The 25,436-nt window shown below is 35.4% G+C and overlaps 2 protein-coding genes across 2 annotated transcripts; both read right to left on the reverse strand.

Moving 5' to 3' along the window:
• Positions 1-215: 215 nt before the first annotated feature.
• On the reverse strand, positions 216-1,610 carry LOC102804970 (tripartite motif-containing protein 3-like). The gene has a single exon (XM_006818236.2). The coding sequence runs from the start codon at positions 1,608-1,610 to the stop codon at positions 216-218; it is 1,395 nt and encodes a 464-aa protein (XP_006818299.2).
• A 1,999-nt stretch (positions 1,611-3,609) lies between these two features.
• LOC102805087 (E3 ubiquitin-protein ligase TRIM71-like) lies at positions 3,610-5,535 on the reverse strand. The gene has a single exon (XM_006818237.2). The coding sequence runs from the start codon at positions 5,533-5,535 to the stop codon at positions 3,610-3,612; it is 1,926 nt and encodes a 641-aa protein (XP_006818300.2).
• Positions 5,536-25,436: the final 19,901 nt, after the last annotated feature.

Here is a 25,436-nt window from a genome sequence, read left to right on the forward strand (position 1 = left end):
AAAAACAGTTACTGGACATAAAGCATGTTTTTTGCGTTGTCAACTTCATTCTTGTATGCAGCGCCTTAATCGGTTATATCGCCAACAACTATTGATCTGAACTTCTCTCCTAGTGCTATTATCATTTACATTTGTTCACTAGTGTCCATGATCTCTAGTCTGTTGTCATTATCAGCATTGCAATATCACCATCTGTAATTCCACAAATGTTAAAGTCATTCCCCATCTCCTTTCTGGCCTATGGTTTTGACCAGGCTATTGATGACCTGAAGTGTGACTGGTGGTCCCGGAACTTCTGTAGCCCCAATCATCACTATAATTTGATTACGTCCTTCCATGTCACCATGAAATGTTACAGAATATACACCATCGCCACGATCAGTCACTTGCATATGCTTGCGTGTTCCATCTGGTTTAATGTGAATTGCTTTAACCTCATGTTCACTTACTAAATGTTTCCCCGTACAGTCTCTGGTGAAAATGGGCAAGACGATTGATTGACCTTTCAGTAGCGGGTATTGCAGTAATTCAGTACCTTCAATTGCACACTGCGATAAGCACACAGACTGTTTAGTTTCAAACAGAGACGTCATTTTGTCAATTTGAGGCGTTACCTGAAACAAATTCTCCTCGACATCTATATCAATGTCCTCAGTAAGCAGCTTTCCGATTTTTTTAATGTAAGACATTTTTGAATATAATATCTCTGCTCCACACTCCGTCTCCAGAGACTTCCGAATGTCATTGCATGTCTGAACTATTGCTGTATGCTTACCGTCAAGGTCAGTAGCCTGTATGTTTAAATATTTCATTCTTTCTGCACTTTCTTGTTCTAAAGCGTCAATTACTGTGTTTTCTTTCATATTTATAGCCAACCTCACCTCCTCAGATGCAGTCCGCACTGCTGCCTTCTCTTTTTGAAAATTTTCATTCAGCTTGTCACGAATCACAATAGCTTCTGCTAGACTCTTTGACACTTCATTTTCCGTTTTTTCCACCATCTTTGCCATCTTTCGTAAATACTTGCAGTATTTATCGGCAGCTTCCTTTATGGGTATGTGGACATGCTCTGGCATACGGTGTGTTACAATTGTACAGTCTTCGCAGGTTAGCACGTCACATGTCTCACAGAAAAACTTTAGTTCATTACCAATGTGAATGGTGCAGAACCTCACATTGAGAAATACAACTCTATGAGAACGTGTTAATGTGATATTTTTGTGTACTCTAACACAGCGGTTGCAGAGGTATTGTTCACAATCAATGCAAGTAGCTGACACTGAGTTAGACTCACACCCACCACATTGTGCGAGTGGAGTCATGGCTAGGCTCCTCGATCTCTCTTGAATCTCTTGAAGAAGACTTGAAATAAAAAAGTTTGTTTTGAGTCCAGCTACTCCTTCTTCACCCAAATCGCAAGGGGCGTAACACGTTGGACATTTCAAATTCAGGTCAGTATTTTTGACTAAAGGGAGTAAACACTGCTCACAGAATGTATGTAGACATGGTAAAACTTTGGGTTGTTGATAATGTTTATAACAGACACAGCAGGTCAGGAAATCCTCACGAATCTCATCCAGAGCTTGCGCTACCTTTTCTTCCGAAGCCATGATTATGTTCAATTGTGAAAAACTGTATATAGCCTAAACACCTTGTCATAGTCCAGGCGGTGATGGGCGAAACCATTGTGGATGTATATGCTGGACGAATCCATTGTGACTTTGCTGAATCATAAACACATGTATATCAAAATGCAAGGTACATCATTTGTAATTACTAGAAAAGAATGTTTGTTCAGTAATGCGTTCATTAGTATGAGCGAACGCTTATTATTATAATTAACAAAGACATACTATCTGGAACCCCCCTATCTCTCACTTTAGCCCACAATTGTTACGATTATTAGGAAGTGAGTTATAAAGTCATAACTAATAGCATGATAAATACGTATATTGTGTCAAATGTCAAGCCACTCAGCACATAGTAGTCTGGCATAGTATTCACCCATTCCGACAGCAATCAACAATAAATGTCACATAATTGAATGCGTCAGTGAGAGCATATATCACTTGTACAATTTGACTTGTTTTGCCCCAGCATCAATCACCAGTGACAGATAATAAGAAAACTTCCAAATTCGACTGTCCGCATTATCTGAATTAAATACTGCTCAAATGTATTTCTGTCATTTCAAAGTAGAAATTTCTCTGGTTAGCTTGACCTTGGCATTGTTGAAAAAAATGAAATGAGACACCCTGACAACCTCTACATGTACTAGAAACGTATGAAATGTTGCAAAGTATGTTTAATATGACACACACATCGAAAATACATCACAAACAAATCAGACGTCTCAACCACTGATACTGACAATTAAAAAGTATGCGATGGTGCAACCAAGGATCAGACTCGTGTTCATATATGCGATGGTGCAACCAAGGATCAGACTCGTGTTCATATATGCGATGGTGCAACCAAGGATCAGACTCGTGTTCATATATGCGATGGTGCAACCAAGGATCAGACTCGTGTTCATATATGCGATGGTGCAACCAAGGATCAGACTCGTGTTCATATATGTTAATCAATATCTATTCTTTGTACTTTTCTACATGCATTCATCTATAGTATGTACAATTTGTAATATCCTCTCTTATATGTAACACATACAAATTGTATCCAGATCTCTCAAAAATGAATAAAATTTACATAAGTAATGAGTATTTTAAGAAGTGTACAGTATTTTGGGGGAATACAGATCCTTCTGTGCATATAAGATTTTACAGATTTGCAAAACATTCATCCACTGATTCTATTGTTTTTGTTCTCTTTTGAACACATAATGTGTAATAAATGGCATAAACAGACTTGCTATGAAAACTAGTATGTGCTACCCATTCTGGCTTCAACTAGTTAAAGTTGCATTCCCACGTTTTGCAATATTCAGAAAATCTCCCAATTGATTGTGATCACCATGAACAATGATAAAATGATTTGGTTAGGTAACAAATACTGAAATACTAAAAATAGCCTACACCGAAAGCTGCGATGTTTAGTCAGCAAACTTAAACAGGCTTACCATTGCTGTAATCACATTAACATTAACACTTTACTTTATTTTAAGAGGTCACCTAAATTCGACTACATTTTTCTGTTGAATAAGATTTTTCTTATTAACTGTACAAGTGGAATACAAATAAAAAATGGAAATAATATAAATCAGCATCACCTTAAACGATTTGTCTTAAATCCTAACAAATGTTTTTCATACATATTAGATAATATGTGTCCCAGATTTTGAAAGAACTTTCTATGAAAAATCAATAGTTTATTTCAAAAAAATAAATTAAATTATTTGAATTAATATTACTATAAATTAATGACAAATAGAACATTTTCCTTTATTTATATGTTGTGATAGGGCAACAAATACTACATATTAATTTCAGTGGACTGAATAAATGGACTGGATAACGAATAATTTATACAGATAGACAAATCTGAAAATCCATTTCGTATTTTATGCGATTTCACAGCTTTAGTAATGAAATCACAATAATAATTAATGTTGAATCAACAGTTCGGAAAACAACTTTCAGTAAAACTAATTTACTGTACAAATAGTTTAATGCAATTTGTTTGGCTATCAGCAACTGCTACTGTTAAGTTGTTCATTATTGCAATACCAGATGGACGTTTTAATCCATCTTCATGTGTGTTAATTTGGCAGATGAAATTTCCTAGACAATCAAACTTTTGTAATTTATTGTCACCACTGACATAAAGATATCCATTGTCATCAAAAGCTAAATATGCTGGTTTGTACAACATTCTACCTGACTTTCTAACTTCTGGAATTCTATATAAAAAGGGCCCATCTTTATCGTATACGTCCACATTGTTATTATTGGTGACACACACAAACAATTTACCTTCGCTGTCAATCCTGATACAATTAGGGGTGGATCGTTTCAATTTAATTGATTTCACAAACGCACCTTCTTGTGTAAACACCTTTGCAAAAACATTCCATGGCCAGTGTTCATTTAAAACATAAACCAAATTAGTAATCGGGCATACAGCAATACTTCTTGTGCGATCTAGAAAACTCATACCAAAATATGAAATGGTATTTCTAATTGTATTGATTAAAGCAACTTTGTTTGTTTGATCACCAACTACAACATAATTGTCGTTATTTAAAATAGCCACATCTATCGGTCTAAACTGCTCTTCTAGTGCTATTATATCCTTACATTTCCCGCTAATATCTATGATCTGTAGTCTGTTGTTGTCTTTGTCAGCAGCTACAATGTCACCATCTGTATTTATTGCAATGCCACAAATATTATTGAATTGTAGTTTCCCGTCTCCTTTCTGGCCTATGGTTTTGACTAAGCCTTTGATGACTTGCACTGTGAATGGAGGTCCTGGTTTGGCTATATCTCCAATCATCAATATAATTTTATGATTGCCTTCCACGTCACCGTGTAAAGTCACAGAGTATGCACCATCGCCATTATCAATCACTTGCATTAGCTTCTGTGGAGAGCCATCCGGTTTAATGTGAATTGCTTTAACCTTATGTTCACCAACTACATGTCTTCCCATACAGTCTTTGGTGGAAATTGGTATGGCGACTGCTTGACCTTTGAACATGTATTCAACATTACCTCCAATAGTGCAGTTGGAAACGCACACTGGCTGTTTATGTCTGAACAGGTTCGAGACTTTTTCACCATGAGGCAGCACTTCAAGGTCATATTTAGTCACATTTGTTTCGGTGTCATCAATAAGTTTCATGATGTGTTGCTCTGTACAATGTTTCGATGATAACAGGTCTACATAGTCCTTGGAATGCAAGTACTTCTGTATCTTAGTAAAAGCCTGTTTCAGAGATTTGTGTTTTGATTCAAGATTATGCACCTGAAGGTTCAAAGGTTTCATCCTTGCCGCACGTTCATGTTCTATGTCATCAATTACAGACTTCTCTTCCCTACTCACAGCCAGGTTCATCTCCCTAGATGCACCTCGTACTGTGTCCTTTTCTCTGGTGAGATTTGTATTCAGCTTGTGACAAAATTCGGCTGTTTTAGCCATTCCCTTTGAAAGGACAACACTCCTTTCTTCAAGTGCCATGGCCATCTTTACCAAGTCACTGCGACACGCATCTACAGCTTCTTTCAAGGGTATGTGGACATGGTCTGGTATACGGTGTGTCACTATTGTGCAGTCTGAACAGGTTGGCACTTCACAGGTCTTACAGAAAAACTTTACTTCACTACCATGGTGAATGGAACAAAACTTATAATTGTTTGTAGAAGAAGGCTGTGGGATTGGAGTAGATGGTATGCTTAGCCCTGTGAGAAATATAACCCTATGAACACGTGTTAATGCAATGTTTTTGTGAACTTTAACACAGTTGGTGCACAGGTATTGTTGACATTCAATGCAGGTTGCTAAAGCTGGATCAGACTCGCACCCCTCACATTTTAGAGGTGCAGTTCCAGATAGACGCGGGGTTCTTCGACGCATCTCGTTGAGGAGACTTGAAATAAAAAAAAGTTACCTTTCAGTCTAGCTATTTCCTCTTCTCTCAAATCAAAAGAGGCGGAGCATGTAGGACATTTCCAATTCGAGTCGGTCTTCTCAGCCAAAGTAACTAAACACTGCTTGCAGAATATATGTAGACATGGTAGGACCTTTAGTTGTTGATGAAGTTTAAAACAAATTAACTAATCTCATTCGGGGTTTGTATTGTAGAACTCATAGTTATGTCTATGGTGAAGTTAAAACAATACAATACACCGAATAATGCACTTAGTGCAAAAGTGATGGGTGTGTATAAAGGACCATTTCATTTTGATTATGTCTAACATAATATCGAATGTAAATTAATCCCTTGTGATTGAATGGTTATTGCAAAATCATGATGATAATCAATATACATTACAAAACAAGTAAAATAGTATGGAAATAATATAAACGATTTTTGGATATATGAAATATTATGGAATCCCTCCCGACTGAATTTGGTTTAGTCCGTGACTACTAAAGTCTGGCAGTCACATTGCAAGATAACAAAGTAAATTGCGCTGTTATCAAATAAGGTCATCACACTATTTGTTATTCGTGCACTAGTTTCATGCCTCAACTGGAATGACCAACAAAATATAGGGACATGTATGACACTTGCTTTTCTGTATATTAAATCACTCACTCTTTCAATATATTTGTCATCGACTGAGGTGGGTACTTGAAATGAAACCGATGTTCAAAAGACTGTAATGTTAAAGAGAGACTATCAGGGAGACGTCAGACTGTAGAGAGGACTGCAGTTTTCTTTCTCTTAATTCATAACAGTTCAATGACTCAATATATTGCACACAAGTTTATTGTAACCATGGGCACGTGGATACCAGCACTAATGACACGCACTTAAATACATACCATAAATATTCAAGGCTAGTCTATAGGCTCAAAGTACAAACCAGACAATATAAAGTTGTGTAATGCCAAATAAATCGAGTTAAGTATATATGCCCTCATGTTGTTCATTGCCATGGCAACCCACGCATTCTCATCGGCGGGTGTTCCTGTGGACATTGTGGAACACTACAGCCTAGGCAGCGTCACTATGCAGTATTTATACTTGTATGTTCTCATCAAGTATTTATTTTTAACAGTTGACTTTATCAATTGGAGGTGTTACTGGAGTAATTAAAATTTTTGAATTGATTAAAATGTTTTATTAAATACGTGTCGGATATGTGAAAATATAATATTGCATGTCAATCCATACATTTTAGGAATATTGACCTCTGAATGGTTAACCACATCGTCAAAGAAGATTCAACTGTCATCTGGTGTCTCTGACCATATGGTCGGCAATTCTGATCAAATATGGTAATAAAGTTGAAGAGCTTATTTATTTAGCCAGTATTAATCGCATTTAAGATACGCACACTAATACAGTCATCTCTGGTCGGACCGAATTACAGATTCAGAAATGAGGAACGCCACATAAACAATCAGCTGCCGTACAAATGATAATAAAATAAATGGATTTAGTTGCCGATATGAGGGCCGCCATCTTGGGTAAGGCATTAAATTAAACAAGAAACAAGTTGAGAAACGCGTTTTTTCAGGTTCTTAGAAATCAAGAAAAAAAATACCAAACCTTCACGGTCAAACGATTGGTTGGTGGTAATATTAAGCCAACCGCTAACGCAATTCGGCCAATTTCGTCGTTTTTGTGTGGAAAAATCTCTTGCAAACGAACACCTAATTACATGAAGAACATAGAACACTTTCCCGAAGTGTTTGGAACCATAATTATCATTCCAACCTAGGAACCAATCAGCAATGTTTTTATTATTTTTATCAGCGGTATTTTACGGGGTATTTCATCCTACCATATTAAGAAATTTGAATTCCAAATATGGAATGATTACGCGCGTAGGCGTCTTCTCATAATACAAACAAACTTGGCTGCCATCAGGGTTTGACCGGACTCTACACAAAGAAGTTCGCTGATTCTGTTCTAAACCTTTTGGATTTCGGCATTCCCATGGTGTATCATTGGGAGGAAAAGATGTATTGTAGTTAGGTTATTACGAGGACGTCACTCAGACAGCACGCCGTCGTATCAACCTCCGCGACAGTCCTGTTGTATTGTCTTCGTGCATACTTTTAATAATAACCTCATATTATTCAAACTTAAAATCAAAAACAAAGATCATAACACACTGTAAACAAATATTTGGATACTGTACATGCTTTATATCATACTAAACCGATCACTAGATTTGTTGACTGTGAAATGTTTAGCGCCACCAACGGAGGTTTGTCCCTCGGTGCTATCGAATCTCAATTAACAAAACGCAGTCGCCCATGATCGTAGTCGATGGTCGACCATGGTCACGCTCGCCTGGGGAAGTCTGCATCGGCCAGGTGAACGAGTTGAGGAGATGAATTTAAAAAGATCAATAACATGAACTACATAAACAAAGTAGATGCTCAGTTTGCTAAACAGGATCGATAATCAGGTGAGTCAGATATATAGAGATATCCTCAGAAAAGGGCACCTTAATCAAAAGTACAATTTGTACATAAAGAACACATGGCTTTAAATGTATTCTCAACATTTATTCATAATTTTAATCCATGTAATATTAAGCCATAATCACTGTTTTGGACGTTAGATGACACATGATAATATGTCACATTTCAGTCACATGTATCATAAAGGGATAAATGTTCATTTTATGATGATGCCGGGAATTTTCTTTTTGGGGCATACAATTATATCTATGATACCAATGTACAGTGTCATATTCATCATAATACACGCCTATGCAGGAATATAACACTTATTCCTTGTTTCCCATCATAAATTATTAACATACACGCTGGCGCAGGCTTACGATATTGGATACAAAAATTGCATAAATATAGGAAATAGAAATATAAAAATCGTGACAATATACGAGTCTCAGATTGCAATTTGGAATTCATTTAATAAATCTTATTTTTGTTGATGAGACTATTGAATAAGTCTATTATTCACTCTCAATTACTGACCATACACTAAAATTCATTCTGGAACAATTTACCCTATCTTCTTAAAAATAGATTAACAGCGAATGCAAAAGCGTCCATACAGTAATACTACTAATAATAATTAACTATAGTCACATGTTGACATGTGAAGTACGTTCTACATACAAGTTAAAGGCATAAAGCTGGGGTTGTTATAAACATTTTATAAATATATTTTTGTATAAGTGAAACTGACCAATCCAGAATCGATATGGCGACATCACTGACCCCCAAGTTTTAATTAATGATTAGTTAAACACCATCCGATGAACTAGCTGTTTATTTACCATGTCACAGTTGTCATGTCACTTAAAGACATGCGCAGCTCTCGAGTCAATCATATTCGAATTTGGATGAAAGCTTATGATCGATATTTACAAATTGTTATAAATATGTTTATAAACTGTGCCACAGCTTTCTGCTTTTCATTATATGCCATCATATAAACAACATGTCGATTTCTCAAATTATATGCGTATATGCGTAACATTGGCGTCTACGGGTGTAATGTTTAATATGGAATGACAATAGCATCAACAGTAATTGAGCAAAGTGATGAACCTACTAACAATTCATACACGTATATCACTCCGCCTAATTAATTACTCCCTTTTTGAGGTTCAGGGCAAGTTCAGTAAGATTAAAATGGCGTTAGATGCAATTTAATTTGTCTGAATGGGAAAGTATCGATTATTGTGTTAAGGGTTTTTATTAGGAACGGTAATTTACGAGTTGTGTATGATCTAAATGGTCTTCCTAATAATTTGAAAGGTTTGGACTGTGTGGAAAATTAAGTCGTAAATAGGCCGCAGCTATTTCAATGAATATTATAAATAAACAATGTCACATTGGTCTCATATTTCGTTACTTATAGTCTGATGCTACACCGTGTGACTCTTTGAGATGATCTAGGATTTCCTACATCCCAGAGTCGTGTGTGGGAATACTATTAATGCTACCGTTAAGAAAGAAATAATAATTCAATAATAATCATACGAGGCGAGTTATTGATTTGATGATTTGTAATAATGAACTTCTGCTCACAGAACAAAATATTTGAACATTATATAAGCTTAGTCAAATACAATAGTGGAGATAGGATATTAAATCGTAGATCTGATAACACGAAATGTGAAGGTAAATTTAACACAAACAAACGACAAAAACAAGTCATTGAAAATGACACAGTCCCCGTTTTTTTGTGTGCTCGTCATATTAAAGCGGAGGGGTTGTCGCGAGCGTGTCCTTGAAACTCGAGTTCCAAGTGGCGTATACAACAGATTGTTTATTTACATCAAAACACGTGTTCTGTGTAGTAGTAATATGACCAAAAATAAAAATAGCCGTTATTCGGTCATCTTTGATTTGATTATGAAACACACTGATATGTATGATGTACGTGTCAAATACGAATGAAAATGGCACATAAATTGTGGAAATATAGTAGTAAGGCCAAAAAGTCAGATTGCTGTCAATCGGCCATCCTTGACCAGATTTTGAAACAAATTGTCATGGACATGGATCCTGACATGTATAAAGTACATGTATGTGCCGAATTTGAATGAAAACTGACAGAGCACGTTCAAGATACGGCAGAAAAAACAACATGATGCCTGCCTGTCAACCATCTTTGATCCAATCGCGAAATAAATCGTCATGGACATGTATCGTAACTTGTATAATCTATGTACCAAGTTTGAATGAAAACTGACAAAGCATGTCCAAAATACAACATTTTCAAAAAACAAGATGGCTGCCAGTCGGCTATTTTAAATCATTGAAGGTAGTAACGGAAGGAGCCACGACGCCTATCAAGTGGCCACTTAAGCCTCTTAACTGGTTTATTTCCTTTTGTTTCAACCCAAATTAATCCTGATAAGGACATGGTCTAGCTCATCTTTGATGTTGATGATAGTTTGCGATTGTTTACACAAGTAACGAGTTAGCGGAGTATGATATAACCTCGCCGATTTTTAATGTGACCATAAAATATATGCGCATTATGAAACTACAGTCATCACAAATGCGCACTGGGTTTGTTTAGGTGTGAAAGGTCAAAATACGTATTTCACGACCGGAAATTCAACAGATGAACGTTTGACTTCACAAATTTCACATGTTTTAATTATTAGCGACTGTAACTATAACAAGATTCCGAGTGCATACAACAACAATTCCTAATAATCGGTGAAATAATCCACGAAATGAAACTATACTATTGCCGATACACATAACATAATAACAACTCAAATATTTTTAAGTACCAAAACAAGAATAAACAAAACACAATATGAATTCAAATTACATAAAACAACATTTGTTAGAAATGTGTCTACCAAACTAATTTAAAGCTGATAGCAATCACTAATGATTCTGAGATAGAATAGTTGATGACAAGCTCATTCCTTCATAGTCGCCGACTTGGGTAATTGGATGCATTAATTTTTAACCACCTAACTACTTGTAGCTTTTCAAGATGTAGTATATTAAACAAAGCATGTTCTTGATTTTTTTTTTAAAACATGGTAATGTATGTATTACCTTATAAGCGAAGTATTAGGAAAATATGCATGTTAATACAAAGGATACTTTGGCTAATGTTTATTTTCATCCTTTGTTAGGGACATGCATTGAGAAATCCTAGTATCTATACATTACACTTTAATATTAGCTCATTAGCATAGTGATATACAGGGAACATAATTACATAGAGCCGAATAAATTTAACTAATGAGCACAAATAAATGATGTAAATAAATATCAAAAATGCTCAGTGTACAATTTAATATACCGAGTTGAATTATGCATAGACCGTGATTGCGAAAATGATTGTCTAAAACAAAGTAATTTTTTAGATGTTCATTTAAAAATTAATCCAATCGATGATCTTGAATATAATATTACGTTGCTGAAAGTATCTTAGGTAGCGCACATTTCTGCTAAATTAAGTTAACGGTGTGGTACCAACTTACTAGATTGTGTGATTAATTGACTTTTATAAACACGTATAAATCAGAAAGTATTAGCACAATGGTTTACTTTACATAACTGAGAACGTAACACACACATTGGTAAACGAATAACTCAAACCAAACGAGTGTCTTTAAGGACGGTTATTAAAATAAAATGACTTGATAAAATTCAATGAATGACATACGACAAGAAACTTGTGCGATAAAATTACAGTTTCCACTTCGTGGTCACGGTAACGTACATTCCATCACAAACATTACACATCCAATCTGATTATTTATCATATTCAATACACTGTTGGGCAACCAAATTGTTACTTAGGATACTAGTTATAAAGCAAAACTCACTGCATCAACAGTGTATTGTAATGGAAATTTCAATCAACTTTCGAACAGCGACCTTTTTTTCAATAAAAAGATATTTTGCATTCTTATAGTAAATTTCATTTTTATAACAATATAATGTATTCCATCATTGGGACAGTGATGTACATGTCATTTTAAAAGTCTTACTTAACCTATGGCCAACCTAATGAAATATAAAACTTATGATTTTATTACGCACGTAACTGTCACAATTTGTTTTATTACAAAATTCGGCACTAAATTATCTCACTGGACATTGTAATCAATTAAGGTCAATATAATGGCTTCTCTTGTTCCAAAATTTACCGTATACTACTGTCACAGCTAATATATTTTTTATTAGACGCATAAAATCCTTAGGAAAGGATAAAAAGGGTCTTACAGAAAGAAATTAAAACAAACTACAATCTAAAAAAGAAAACAAAAAATAAAAACTTGTCTAAAAATAAAACAAATCAAAAACAAAGACAATTTGCAGCCAATGGTGAATACAGAATATAGAATGAACACAAAATGTTGCCTAATACACTGATAGTTGTTCCATAGCTGTTTTTTTTTAGAAAGACAGCTAAGGCTGGTGCTAGAGTATGGTTTGTCATAATCAAAATGAATTTATTCTGACTATTTTCTTTCTCAAAATTTGGAACTTTATTTTGTGCAGTCAGGAATAATTTGTCCCTATGGTGACTGTAAGCTGGACATTTCATTACAAAATGTTGCTCATCCTCAATTATATTTTGGCTGCACATATCACATGTTCTTTTATCCAGCGGCACATTATTATGTCTGCCTTTCTCAATTTTAAGGTCATGGTTGCTTGTCCTGAATTTTGCAATTAACCTAAGACCATATTAATTGGGTAATTTTAAATTTTTAAATCTTGTTTGAAAAGTCTGTATGTTCTTAGTTTGTTTTTAGCCAAGGTTTGTTTTCTATTATCATTATGCATGTCTAAGATTCATTGGTTCTCAAATGATTTGTTTATTTTTTTTATGAATAAAGTCTAAATTTTTCTTAATTATTTTTTCACTTGAGTTTACAATGGTGATAACATATCTTGCACGAGGGTTTCTGCACTAGTAAACTATTTACATTCTTATTTACTAAGTAGGCTTCTCTTAGTAATGTGTTATCAGAGTTTGTTACCCGGTTGAAATATTTAAGTCGTTTCTTGATAAAACAGTCAATGGGGTACCTTCCTAGCTCACCATAAACAGCCATTTTTGGTGTGAATTTTGAGAGACCAAGAATGAACCGACAAAATGAAAGATGGACATCCTCAATTGCAGACTTAGTTGTGCTTTCATCACCCCAAACATCACTACCATATACAATAATTGGTCTTATCAGTTTGTCAAATAAAGATAGTTGGAGGGATATGTTTAGTGAGTTGTCATAACCGAGTTTGCATTTCAAAGCAAAGAGAGCTTTCATCCCTTTATTTTTTTAAATTGTTGATACCACATTTATGTTTGCCATTAGCACTTATAGTTATACCCAGGTAATTAATTTGCTTAACAATGGCAATTTCTTTTTCAGCGAAGAAGAGTATATTATTGCTCAGGGCTCTGTTTGATTTATTGAATACAATAACCTTTGTTTTCTCTGTATTAACAGCCAGGCGCCATTTTGACGTATACATTTTTAAGTTGTCTAAACAGTTTTGTAGCCCCATAGCAGATTTAGATAAAATGACAACATCATCTGCATATAGGAGACAACTTACTTTTAAATTATCAAGAACCGGGGGAGTCATAGTTTCAGAGTTGAAACAGTCAGGTAGACCATTTAAGAAAATGTTAAAAAGAGTAGGGCTAAGATTGCACCCTTGTCTGACTCCAACTGTTGATTTAAAGCTCTCGGTTAAACCCTCACAGTGCAAGGCCTGCTTATCGCAATTAGGAGGGCCACTCCCAGAACTCTCACTGGACAGGGGGTTCTTTCACTGCTAGTATGGGGTAGACAAGACAAGAACACTTGAAATGAAATACACATACACCAAAATATCAAGTGAAAACTTCTGGTTTTAATACCTCTCAAAAGTAATTACAAGAAATAACGCACAGAAAAATACAATGAATAAAATCACTAAAATAGGGGATTGCTTAGGGAAGTGTGCATTGGTGATAACTCACAGTTCCAGGATGTATTATTGGACGACAATCAATGGCTTCTTCAACATACCAACGAAGAAATGCAGGAGTCTTGCTTGCAAAGGAACGCTGGTATTCTGGAGGGCACCGCTGAAAGCAGGAGATCGCAGAGCAGCTCATACAAGTCTCACAGAATGATGGTTGTAGCCTGTAATACCATATCGTAGCAAGAACACACAGAAAAGCAAGTTGAAGTGACGGATACCAATTGCAAGTTGAAATGATCGACCCAAACTGTCTTTAGTCTGTCCAATTTATAGGCAGTGACACCACCTGGATTTCCACATGAGCCAATCAGAATGTAATCTTGCTAGCAGCTGTGTCACGTAGGCAACTCAGTAGATCATAAACACCCTTTGTTGTGTAAATTACAAGCACGCCTGGTAGAACCCACTGTCCTTCCAGAGTTGAAACCAAGTATGACCTGTCAATCACCTTTATGACAGTTATCACAGTACACACCGTTTCTTCCCATGATTCCATGCACACTTCCATTTGCAGGGTTTGAGGTAATATGACAAAACATGAAATAAACAACTACCAACTATTATATCGTTAAGTATGAATCATCCGACTTCAGTGCTCGCATCTAGTGGAGCAGCTAGGTATGGAGGGAATGATGACATGTCTTTCGAAATCATTTGTATTTGCTCCATAGCTTTGCAACTGTCAAAATACTAAGATCGCTCGTAATTACGGCACAGTATGTTGTGTAAATAACTTATAAAGTTTCTATTGATTTCAGGTCCTTTTTTCAATGTTTATGTCATTTGAGAGTGTATAAATCTAGCGCTAATTAAATTGCAGGTACTTTATAACAATACATGACACTTTGAGGGCGACATATATCAGTGGCGGATCCAGAGCAGGGGGCCAGGGGGGCATGCCCCCCAAACGCATGACGATTCATATCATCTGGGTTACGCATAGCTTCTCTGCAATTTTCGCTCCGTATATCTTAAGCGAAGCTTAGACCCCCCCCCCCAATACATTTTGCTGGATCCGCCACTGACATATAATCAAGCCATTCTATCAGGCTAAAATAAATAGTGACGTGTAGCACTCCTGTGCCCGTACTCCCAACAGACATTTATCAAATTGAAGTGGTTTCGGAAACCCTAGGTCTCACTCTCATACACCAGAATTGGTGTTAAATGGTTAAATTATCTTTTTAGTTAGACGAAGATAAAATTGCCCCTAGTTTATAGCGAGAATTGGCATGAATACATCGCACAAATATTTCAATGATATCATGAGAGATCTCGTCATACAAATTATTTGAAATTTCAGTCGCTTTGATATGCAGGAACTGTGCCGAGGTCGATGTTCTTTTGTTCTTATTTACGAACTTTTTCTTATTAAATGCCAAAAACATTAACCAACTCTTTGCTCGTCAGTGGCAAATTATTTGCCTCCAGATGATTTCCAGATAATTTCATGATTGATTTGGCATATGTTCTACCATGTATTTAATAGTTTCGCCTCGGGTAAAACGGCGCGATATCATAAGGGTTGACGTTTTATAACCTCTTTATCATACACGGTGCCTCGGTCTACAATTGATGCGAAAACAAAATGCAAAAGATGTCGCAGCAGAGTCGTTATTTCCATTAAAAATAGACGCCCGCTAAATGTGTACACGGTAAAACTGATTGAGTTTGGTCAACACTTCTTGATGTTGATGGAACTGTGATATTGCAAAAGCGTGATTCAAAACTAGCCATGCAATTTAGTTGACCATGATTACTTTGACGTAAATTATTATGTTTTCGTAATGTTTTTTGAAAGTGTTGAATTAGTTCGAAACAAAATAAGTTCTCGCCAAGAAAACTAAAAAAATATGCACAAATTGTCATGAAATTCTCAGACGGGGTCACCCTTGACAACAAATCGATTAGATGTTAGAAGATATCTGAGTCTAGTTTCAAAGTTGTTAAATAAATTAAAGGCAATATTCGTTTTTGCATTTACAAAAAATAGCCGTATAATTTAGCACTTGATATGCTTGATGGTCGCTTATGCAAAGTATGTTGTTCCTGCGATTTTCTATTGGTCAACCTCACTCATGAAGTAAAACCACCTGAAGTTCATCGCCGCCAGAGGACGATCGTTAGCATCTTGATTAAAACGCCACGATCGCTGTGCCGCTTCGTGTTCAATATAGGGTCCTAGGCGACTTATACAATGCGTGTTAATACATTATTTGTTTACACGACAATTTTACCAGATAGATTGACGTTTTATTTATATCGTGAACCACACTCACGTAATTCTGTTTTTGAACGATCGGGATTCATGGACCCAACATGATACTATGGAGGCAATTTGCAGATTTGACCACTTGTCAGTTAAAACTATTAAATATAGAAAGTCGACACAGTTAAGCAGTATTTTTGATACGGATGTGTTGAACGATTTACATAAACAAGTCAGATCAATTGACCGGATTGACGCTTTCTGCATTTCTATCGATTGCGGTGAAGGTCGTACATAGAAATTGTCATGGATATTGTAAAAATACAAATCGAATTATATTGACTTGACACTGACTTTGTAACACGAAACCATGTATAGAATAAACGGGTTTATGAGGGAACTAGAGTGTAGAAGCACTTAATATATGAAATTATAAAAGCTAAAAGGGATCGATGTCAATGTCAGTTTTGTTCATCATAAAGGTTAACCTGAATTGATTTAGATTGATTGCTTCATAGCAATATAATATAATTACAAATTCAATTGTTCACAACCTCAAATGCTTTGATAGACGTCAAAGGCTTTATTCCCAAAATGCAGAGAGTAAGCAATAGACTATTAACTAGTACATTTATATGTGATTATGGTAAATGTAGCTAAATACAATTTGGAGAATCCATTGAAAGATATAGACATCGCATGCATTGATCATGACAGACGAAAGGTAACATTTTATTAAAACTAAAGGCGATAATTGAAAGCGAAAACTTTCTCGGATTTCAGATCTAGACATTGTCACATCCACATAAGCCTCGTCTGTTCAGTGAATTATTTGATATTATGTCACTCTAAACCTGCTTTAACATGGAACTCTGTTTAAAATTACGCACACTAGGTGGTAAGTACTATATATCCCAACAGAAGCATGTCAGTTGTATCGCGGATGTACTCACCACCCAGGTCTCGTCAGATATACAGTTTGTGTGAATTGAAATGCAATATAATGATATTACTTATCTCACATCGAGACCAAGCTTCCATGCACAAGATTTTATCTTGTGTGTGTGTGGGGGGGGGGGTCAGATTCAAAACTTTCATGGGTTCTTTGCTAGCATAGGACATTGACATAGGATGTTAATATTGGATAATATTTCCCGAGAGTAGCTAATTCTACTCGTTTTTAGGCCACATAATATATAGGAAGATATCCAACATTGAAATTTGTATCTTTATTTGAACAAATTTTACTGACATTTGATCTTTCAGTGATTAGTTTTACTTTCATCAATATATGTACGGTTTCATGAACGCATTCATAACAGCTTATTAGTTTAGTTTGCCAGTATATGGCATTTACACAGTCGCGATAAATCTATAAACGGACACGTAAAACAGGAGAGAACGTGGAGAATAACGTAATAACAGTATAATAACTCAGATATTACCAATAATGTCACGGAATAAGAATTGAAACAGTTCTAAATGCCACTAACATAACAACAAAACAATAATGATACTAAATGTCTACCCTATTAAATGTTTTTTTTGTAATCAATAAATGCACAATAGAATCAAATTTGAAAAAAAATAGTGCTTCCGAAAATCTGGAATAGTTTAAATAGAAAAATAATTTAATTAAATAAACATATTCGTTACAATGTTTTCCCAGATATACAAAACACGACGACAGTGATTAATTAAACATACAAAGTGCCTATGATTGGAAAAAATGTTTGTAACTGTGAAGACGAATGCGAGCATTTTTCTGATATTGTCGTGTTTCGCAAAATATATGTATTCTTGCATCCCCTTTCCAATAAGATTTGATAGTCTTATTTAATTCACGTAATTACAAAATGATAATTATATAAGTTATTACACGACTGATATTAGTGATAATATATTTTCAGATGATTAGTTTTTCTTCATTAAAATGGTGACAAAATAGAAACGATTCAGTGATATGCGACAAATGCATGTAATTAATGTAGCTCTACCCATAATATTAATTAATTTATGTCAGGGTTTGAGCGGCAAAAATGCAGATATAGTAATCAGTCGCCTGGAGCGGTGCAATTGCCATTATGCGAAAACTGAGACCAGCCAATCGCATGACAGACGTTGTTATATATGTAATAGAAATCATCATCATGTGTACGCAGATTTGTTAACACAGCGTTATATACATACGTCTTCGTCAAAGCCGGGGGTTTGTACACAGTACAACTGAGGTAAGTGTTATAAAGCACGATTCAGATTAGGTGTTGTGGTGTATTCCTTGTGCAAATAATGTATGCGTCGCATTACAATTTGACGTGGTAGACGAAAATAATAGAATAAATTTACCTAGAAGATTATCGTGCTTTTAAAATGAAAGCGTTTCCATTGATGCATCGCTGTGACCGTCAATAGAATTTTTAATATCACTTTGCAGAACAATGGATGCTCGTGTCCTCAAAACATGCTGGCATGAAATCTAGCTCTTCTTGAGCTTCGATTGGAAATTCTGTTTGTTACTGCCATATATTTACGTTATCGCACAATATGAATTAATAAGTTCATATGCGAGGTCTACGTGAATCACTATAATTGCAAAGCTTTCAAATTTTAATATCATCTATGATTACATCAGGCATTATTGATATGGCTGATAAGACGATTGAACGCATATACCGTGTTCCCATGTCATTGTTATTTCCGTTAGTATGATGTAAATGTAAGATATCTATTTTGTGTACGTTCAATTTAACAACGTATATAACGATATCGCGCTGTATTCTGCGCTATATTGTCGTGTTGTCGGTTCAAACCCCTACTCGGTCTTGTGTTTTTTTTATTATGTACTCTTTGACTGCAATTTACGTGACTCGCGATGCATTTATTTGTTTTTTCTTGCAGTAATAACTACCAGTTTGTGATATTGTCAATTTAACCCCTATATCTACAAGCAATTTTTCATAAATCATACAGCATCGACCCCTGTCACCTAGCATCCATTTAATACCGATCACTGTCATTGTCATGATTTATTCATTAATCTCTATTTTTAAAATACGGTCTTGAAATGCGGTTTATTAATTAATCGCTGATTTGTTGTCACTGGAGTGATTTACATACCGAATGTTGGTGGTTATCAAGCCGTTTATAATAACCTATTTAACCGTTGCCCTGTTTTATGTTCATTGGTTCCAGCACCTGTTTGGTAGGAAACGCAGACTAAAACTTGACATTCAAAGACCCAGGTAGTTGACTTCGGTGACGGTTTTCAAGACTTTTGTTCCCGATTTCGTTGTATTTCCTGTTGAAATAAATCATATTTACCCGTCGACCACCGCATTTTAACGTTTGTTTTTATCTTGAGACATGATTCAGCGATTATTCAGCGAGAATAGTTATTAGACGCACAAGAATTAGAACCAAGGACGTTCACTAGAATCCCGGGGCAATTTAATTTATTTATTTACAGTTAAAAGATTCTCCATCTTTTTCACGTAGACAGAATTTCGCAAAACCCACCCCTTGAAATACATTTTCAAAAAAGTATAGCATAACTATTAGAATCCTGCACGTTGAGAATCTAGAATGAACAAGCCATGCATGGCACAGTCCCCGTTATCAAATTTAAGATATAAAGTTTTGTTTATAGTAATACAGCTGGAATATAAACATGTCAGGAATATGCTGATTGTTTAACATTTAAATGATTGACATTTGTATCTGATCGTCAAATGAGTATTGAGAAATATTGCTCTGGACCAGCATTAATTAAAACAAAATCAGCCATTATGAATATATGTATAATGAATATATGAAATTTGAACATAGTCAGTCAAAGTATGTCAGAGATATGGCTCTAGAAGCCCATTCATTAAAACAAAATGGCCACTAGTCAGCCATTCAGAATCCGATCTAAAAAATAAAACAAGTTTTTCAGCACAAAAATAGCCACCATTAGGTCACTTTGAAAAAGATCGTCATACGAATATATCCGTATATCTGTGACATGATGTATAATGAATATTAAAAATTTGAACATAATCAGTCAAAACAAGTCAGACATATGGGTCTGGAAACCCATTCATTAAAACAAAATGGCCACCGGACAGCCATTTTGAGTCTGAACCCGTAATGTCTAATGTATGTACCAAGTTTGAACGAAATCCATCCATAAATGCCAGAAATGCTTGATCTTTGATGATTTTTTAGCACAAAAATGACAACCATTCGGCCATTTTGAATAGGATCGTCAAACCAATATATCTGTCTATCTATGACATGATCTATAATGAATATTTGAAATTTGAACATAATCAGTCAAAACAAGTTGGAAATATGGGTCTAGAAGCCCATTCATTAAAACAAAATGGCCGCCAGTCGGCCATTTTGAATATTATCTGAAAAACAAAATTATTTGCATCAAGGTCCCATAATGTCTAATGTATATATCAAGTTTGAACAAAACCCATCTGTAAACAGCCGAGAAATGCTTGATTTTTATGATTTTTTAGCACAAAAATGGCCGCCATTCGGCCATTTTGAATCAGATCGTGAAACAAATTGACGTGCATATGTATGATATGATGTATGTGTGAAGTTTGATTGTGATTGGTCCAGGCATTTCTAAGATACAGGTCCGGACGCACGCACAGACGCACGCACGCACGCACGGACACACGGAGGTCAAAACACAAGTCCCCGTTTTCGAACTTCGTCCGAACGGGGACTAATAACAATGGCATGGGTGATACAAGTAATGCACGATCGTTTTTTTTTTGTATGGCAAAAATGAGTATCAAATTGTTGAAGCAAAGCAAGAATATATCATTTTGCGCAAAAAATACTGAATACAATGGACAAGAAAATAAAGTCATCATATCGCATAACAAATTAATTAATATTCATGTTCCTAAAATACTTCATGTACTGTTTTAATCTCAAAATGATAGTACAACATATTTAAGCAGAATTCGTCACGAAATACTAGACAGCATGTTTCTCCATTAAAACTACATATAATGTATTAATTTCAATTGCTCTTATAAAATAAGATAACAGTAATTATATAAAACCTCCCAAATAATAGTTCAGTAATATATATAAGCAAAATAAAATACTGGCCAGATTTGAAAAGAGCGGCAAAACTACGCAGTACCTGTCAATGTTTGATTTCTACTCATTTTAAAGCACCGGGTACTCAGTATCAGCAGTATAAATGTATTCATTCTGTCCACTTATGTTTCACAAATTGTTTAATAGAAAGATAATATTTCTTTTAAAAAGTAAGAAGTTGCAATCTGAAACATGTTCGTCACGAGCGAACAATTTCGGTCTTAAATTGTCTGATTGAAGAGGCAATAGATGTAACTATCGATCTTTTTCTCCACTTTTTCTCTTTAATAAAACATTTGTTGGGTCATTATTGTCAATTTGTAACGGCCATCGCCGAAATGTGGACACTGAAAGCATAGTTATACGCTATGCACCGACGTTAAATTACTTACAAGTAAAAAGAAATGGCCGCGGGGTTGCGTCTAGATTTCCAGAAGGTGCCATCTATTGAAATCAGAATTTGTCAAGCGAACTTAAAGGTACCGATAACCGTACAAGATGACAACTTGCCTGAGGTAAAATGTAAAATACGTTGTCAATGATGATTTTATAGGTGATTTCTAATAATAGCGCGCGGTGTGCGTGGCAATTATACACAGTTATCATCACTTGGGGGGGGGACAGCAGCAACACGAGCTGTGTGAATGCATGGTCATTGAGCTGATCAGATTTGTGGGTGAAAGCAACATGTAGTTGTTTACTGTGACATATACATGAATTAGGGGCGATGTATGCAGATTGGGTATAAAATAGTTCGACAACACACAACCAGCGATGGGGCTGCAAAAAACAGTATTGCTGTATTGCATCAGACGTTTACTAGAAACCCGACCCCAAACAGGCCGTCAACCCTAATAAGCGTGTTCGTAGCCGTACTTATCTATCAGTAAACACACTTTCACGTGGTGTTTCTAATACATATACCACTATATTGGTCATAGGACTCATTATTCTGGCCTTGTGTTAATTTGTGTAACTCCACTCCTTGTCCAAATGTAAATTTATAATCAGTCACATTTTTTGTCAAATACTGTCAAATAATTTCAGAATAGTAATCGCCAGAGTTTGTCTCATGTGCATATTAGTAATAATATTTTCGGCTCTTGCCCACAACAAATGGTAATTCGCACACTTGTTAGTGTCAGGACTTTCTGAACGATATATCCAAGTTTTGGAAGTTTTGAGGTGAATGAGAGTTCTTTTTCAACTATTGAAAACGTTGGTAAAGCTTAGTTCGAACCATGACTTTTGTATGGTTAGTCAGTAAATATACCTTGGTAATTGGGATTTGGTTGGCATGGCTATACATTATGTAAACGCTTGAAAAATGCATTCGTTGTCACGTGATATGCCCGACCATGCAATGGATAGAGTATTTTATGTTCATGTAAATGTATCTTTCCACTGACAGAGAAGCTGTGTTGTGCATTAAATTTGTGTTTCCGCCAGATTGCCGTGGTAGAAGTCGTTAATCGCACCATATTGCCGGCCTGTTTCATGTGTAACTGCTGCACATATGGTCAGCATATTTCTGTGTGGCTGTTACGATTTAAAAGACTACTCATGTGGAATATACTATACTAATGTAAGAAATACAATGCCGGTTTCCAAGTTATGTACGAAAAAGTGGCGTAAGTGCAATACACTGCAAGTACCTAATGAGTCGGAATTATAACATTGAATGCACACATAACAAGAAATCAGGTATATGTATGTTGCATGTATACATTAAACTTGCATGAACATCTTGCCAACATTGCTCAAGAAGACAAGTCATATAGGAAGCCATACATGGACAAAACTTGATTTCAAATATATTCATATATGTGCTCCAAATTGAAATGCAAGCGACTCCATATATTTATTTCGCCAATTATTACAACACGATAAAAGACAATATTACATGTATAACTTGTAGGTTTCAGCTCATTGTATACTATATTAAGTAATAAATAAAAAAAATATTATAATGATCTCACCACAACCTAAAATATGTTCAATACAGGTTGGCATACAAGTTATTAATTTATTGTACGTAAAACAGTGTCGTGATAGCTGAGGCAGAACATTGTACGGCGCATACATGCTTAGGTTTTGAATTTAACTATTAATAAAGATAATCATTATACAGTCGCCATAGTAAATTAATATTTTTTTTTTATAAATGACGTTTTTTATTTTCTTATAGGACATGCAAAAATGTATACATGACTCGTACATTCATTCACACATAATAGATACAACACATTCAAAATCCCATTACTTAATGTATTCATTCATGTGCTCACTAAATATCATCGATGTGTGCATCAATTTATATGTATATAAAACCAGCATATAATATGTGGTAGTAATGTACACGTCATGTATGTTTAATGTACGATCATTTCGACGCAATGTGTGTACGCAATAGTTGTGTGTGACTATCGGCTCGATTAAAGACGGTCAACACATGTAGTTATGTTGGCCTATATGACACCGGCGACTTTTGGCTTGACGTTTTCGTGATTGAAGTATGTAAAAGTCGGTCCTTCAACAATTAAATACACAAGACTAACGAGATCATAGCACTCAAAAGGATTAGTCGTCAGGCAGCTTTGTCGAAATTCATATGACACAAAACAAATTCTGCTTTCGAACTATGCGTGTCACAGTAATAAATGTTGCAAAATGTTGGCATTTGTGCTGGAGAAAAAAACAGGATGCAAGCACTGAGTACGCCATTTCCGCAATCAAACTCCGTTTTAAAAATTCTCAAAGCAAACTAGCCATCCGACACATTGAATGGTACATCCGCTTATGATCTTCAACAGATCTAGAGTTAATGCACAAATAATAACATTAAGTTGCACACTATTTATAGCTGCGATAAGGTAAACTAACTATTCAATATGTTGAGAAACGCGTCCAGCAAATGCTTTAAGCAGAGCCCTGAAGCGGAGGTCACCGTATCTGAAGTTACATAATCCACATAATGCTGGTAAAAATAATTATCGAACGCAAAGTCTTTGTTTGAACAATTTGTTACAATCGCAAAATGAAAATGAATGAACAAATAAATAACCCTCCAGCTACCTGCGTCAAATTAGAACGTTTTCAAAAACAATCGTTATGGTTGGATTGCGATAATTGCCAGTGCTAACCTTTAGACAATAACGCTACTACAAATGTTAACCTTTAGACAAATTGCTTTATTTCAGATTGTTTGTGTTTCACATTTTCCAGTGTGTATAACGATAACGGTTTTTGTAATTACTGTTGATTACTGCTCATGGCTATTTGCTTCATCGCGTTTATTTACCACGACTTGTATGATCACTACAAGTATCTAAGTTTCTGAGAGTTAGGGTACAAGTGAAGATCATTTACATTTTTAACGCCAGGGGTGGACTGATAATATGTGTGTTCTGGAAAAGCTCAGAACGACCGTCCGGTATACGGCCGTCGGGGTTCAGCACGAATTGTTCCAACCTTTAATATCCAACGTTTGAAATTACTCTTCAATTTAATTATTGTAGGCGAAGCTAGTAACAAATAACAGTACTATAGATTGGTGCTTTTTGAAATGCAAGCATTGATGTAACTTTAATAAGGCTGTATACAAGACAGTGTCTAGATGTTCCAATGTCCAGATGCAAGTGAATATTAATATTTTTGAGTTTGTTAATAAACGATTATGAATAGTTTTGTGTGGGTTCTGTTATGACAAACAAAATTACACACTAGTACTATTGCCCCGCCCCTCCACCGTTTTTGGTGGGCCTATTGGTGGGAAAGTCCAGGGCCGTTTTTTTTGGTCCCATACCGTTCATGTCTAACGGTATATTTTGGCCAGGCATAGCACATGTGTAGATACTGTGGATACCAGTAAGGTGTCTTATATTTGAAGATTTCACAGAATTGTGTAATAATATAATTCAATTGTGTGGTATCAGCAATACACATTTGTACATCAGTTATCCAATCAGTTACAACGTAGACACATAACTTACATAACAGCAACAGCAACATTATTTAATCAACATATACTCATTATACA

Source organism: Saccoglossus kowalevskii, chromosome 1 (genome assembly GCF_978046115.1).
Source record: "Saccoglossus kowalevskii chromosome 1, keSacKowa6.1, whole genome shotgun sequence".
NCBI classification, from domain to species: Eukaryota; Metazoa; Hemichordata; class Enteropneusta; family Harrimaniidae; genus Saccoglossus; species Saccoglossus kowalevskii.

What these genes read in the sequence shown, in the direction of transcription:
- LOC102804970 (XM_006818236.2), bottom strand. Translation starts at nt 1,610, where the DNA reads ATGGCTTCGGAAGAAAAGGTAGCGCAAGCTCTGGATGAGATTCGTGAG.
- LOC102805087 (XM_006818237.2), bottom strand. Translation starts at nt 5,535, where the DNA reads ATGCGTCGAAGAACCCCGCGTCTATCTGGAACTGCACCTCTAAAATGT.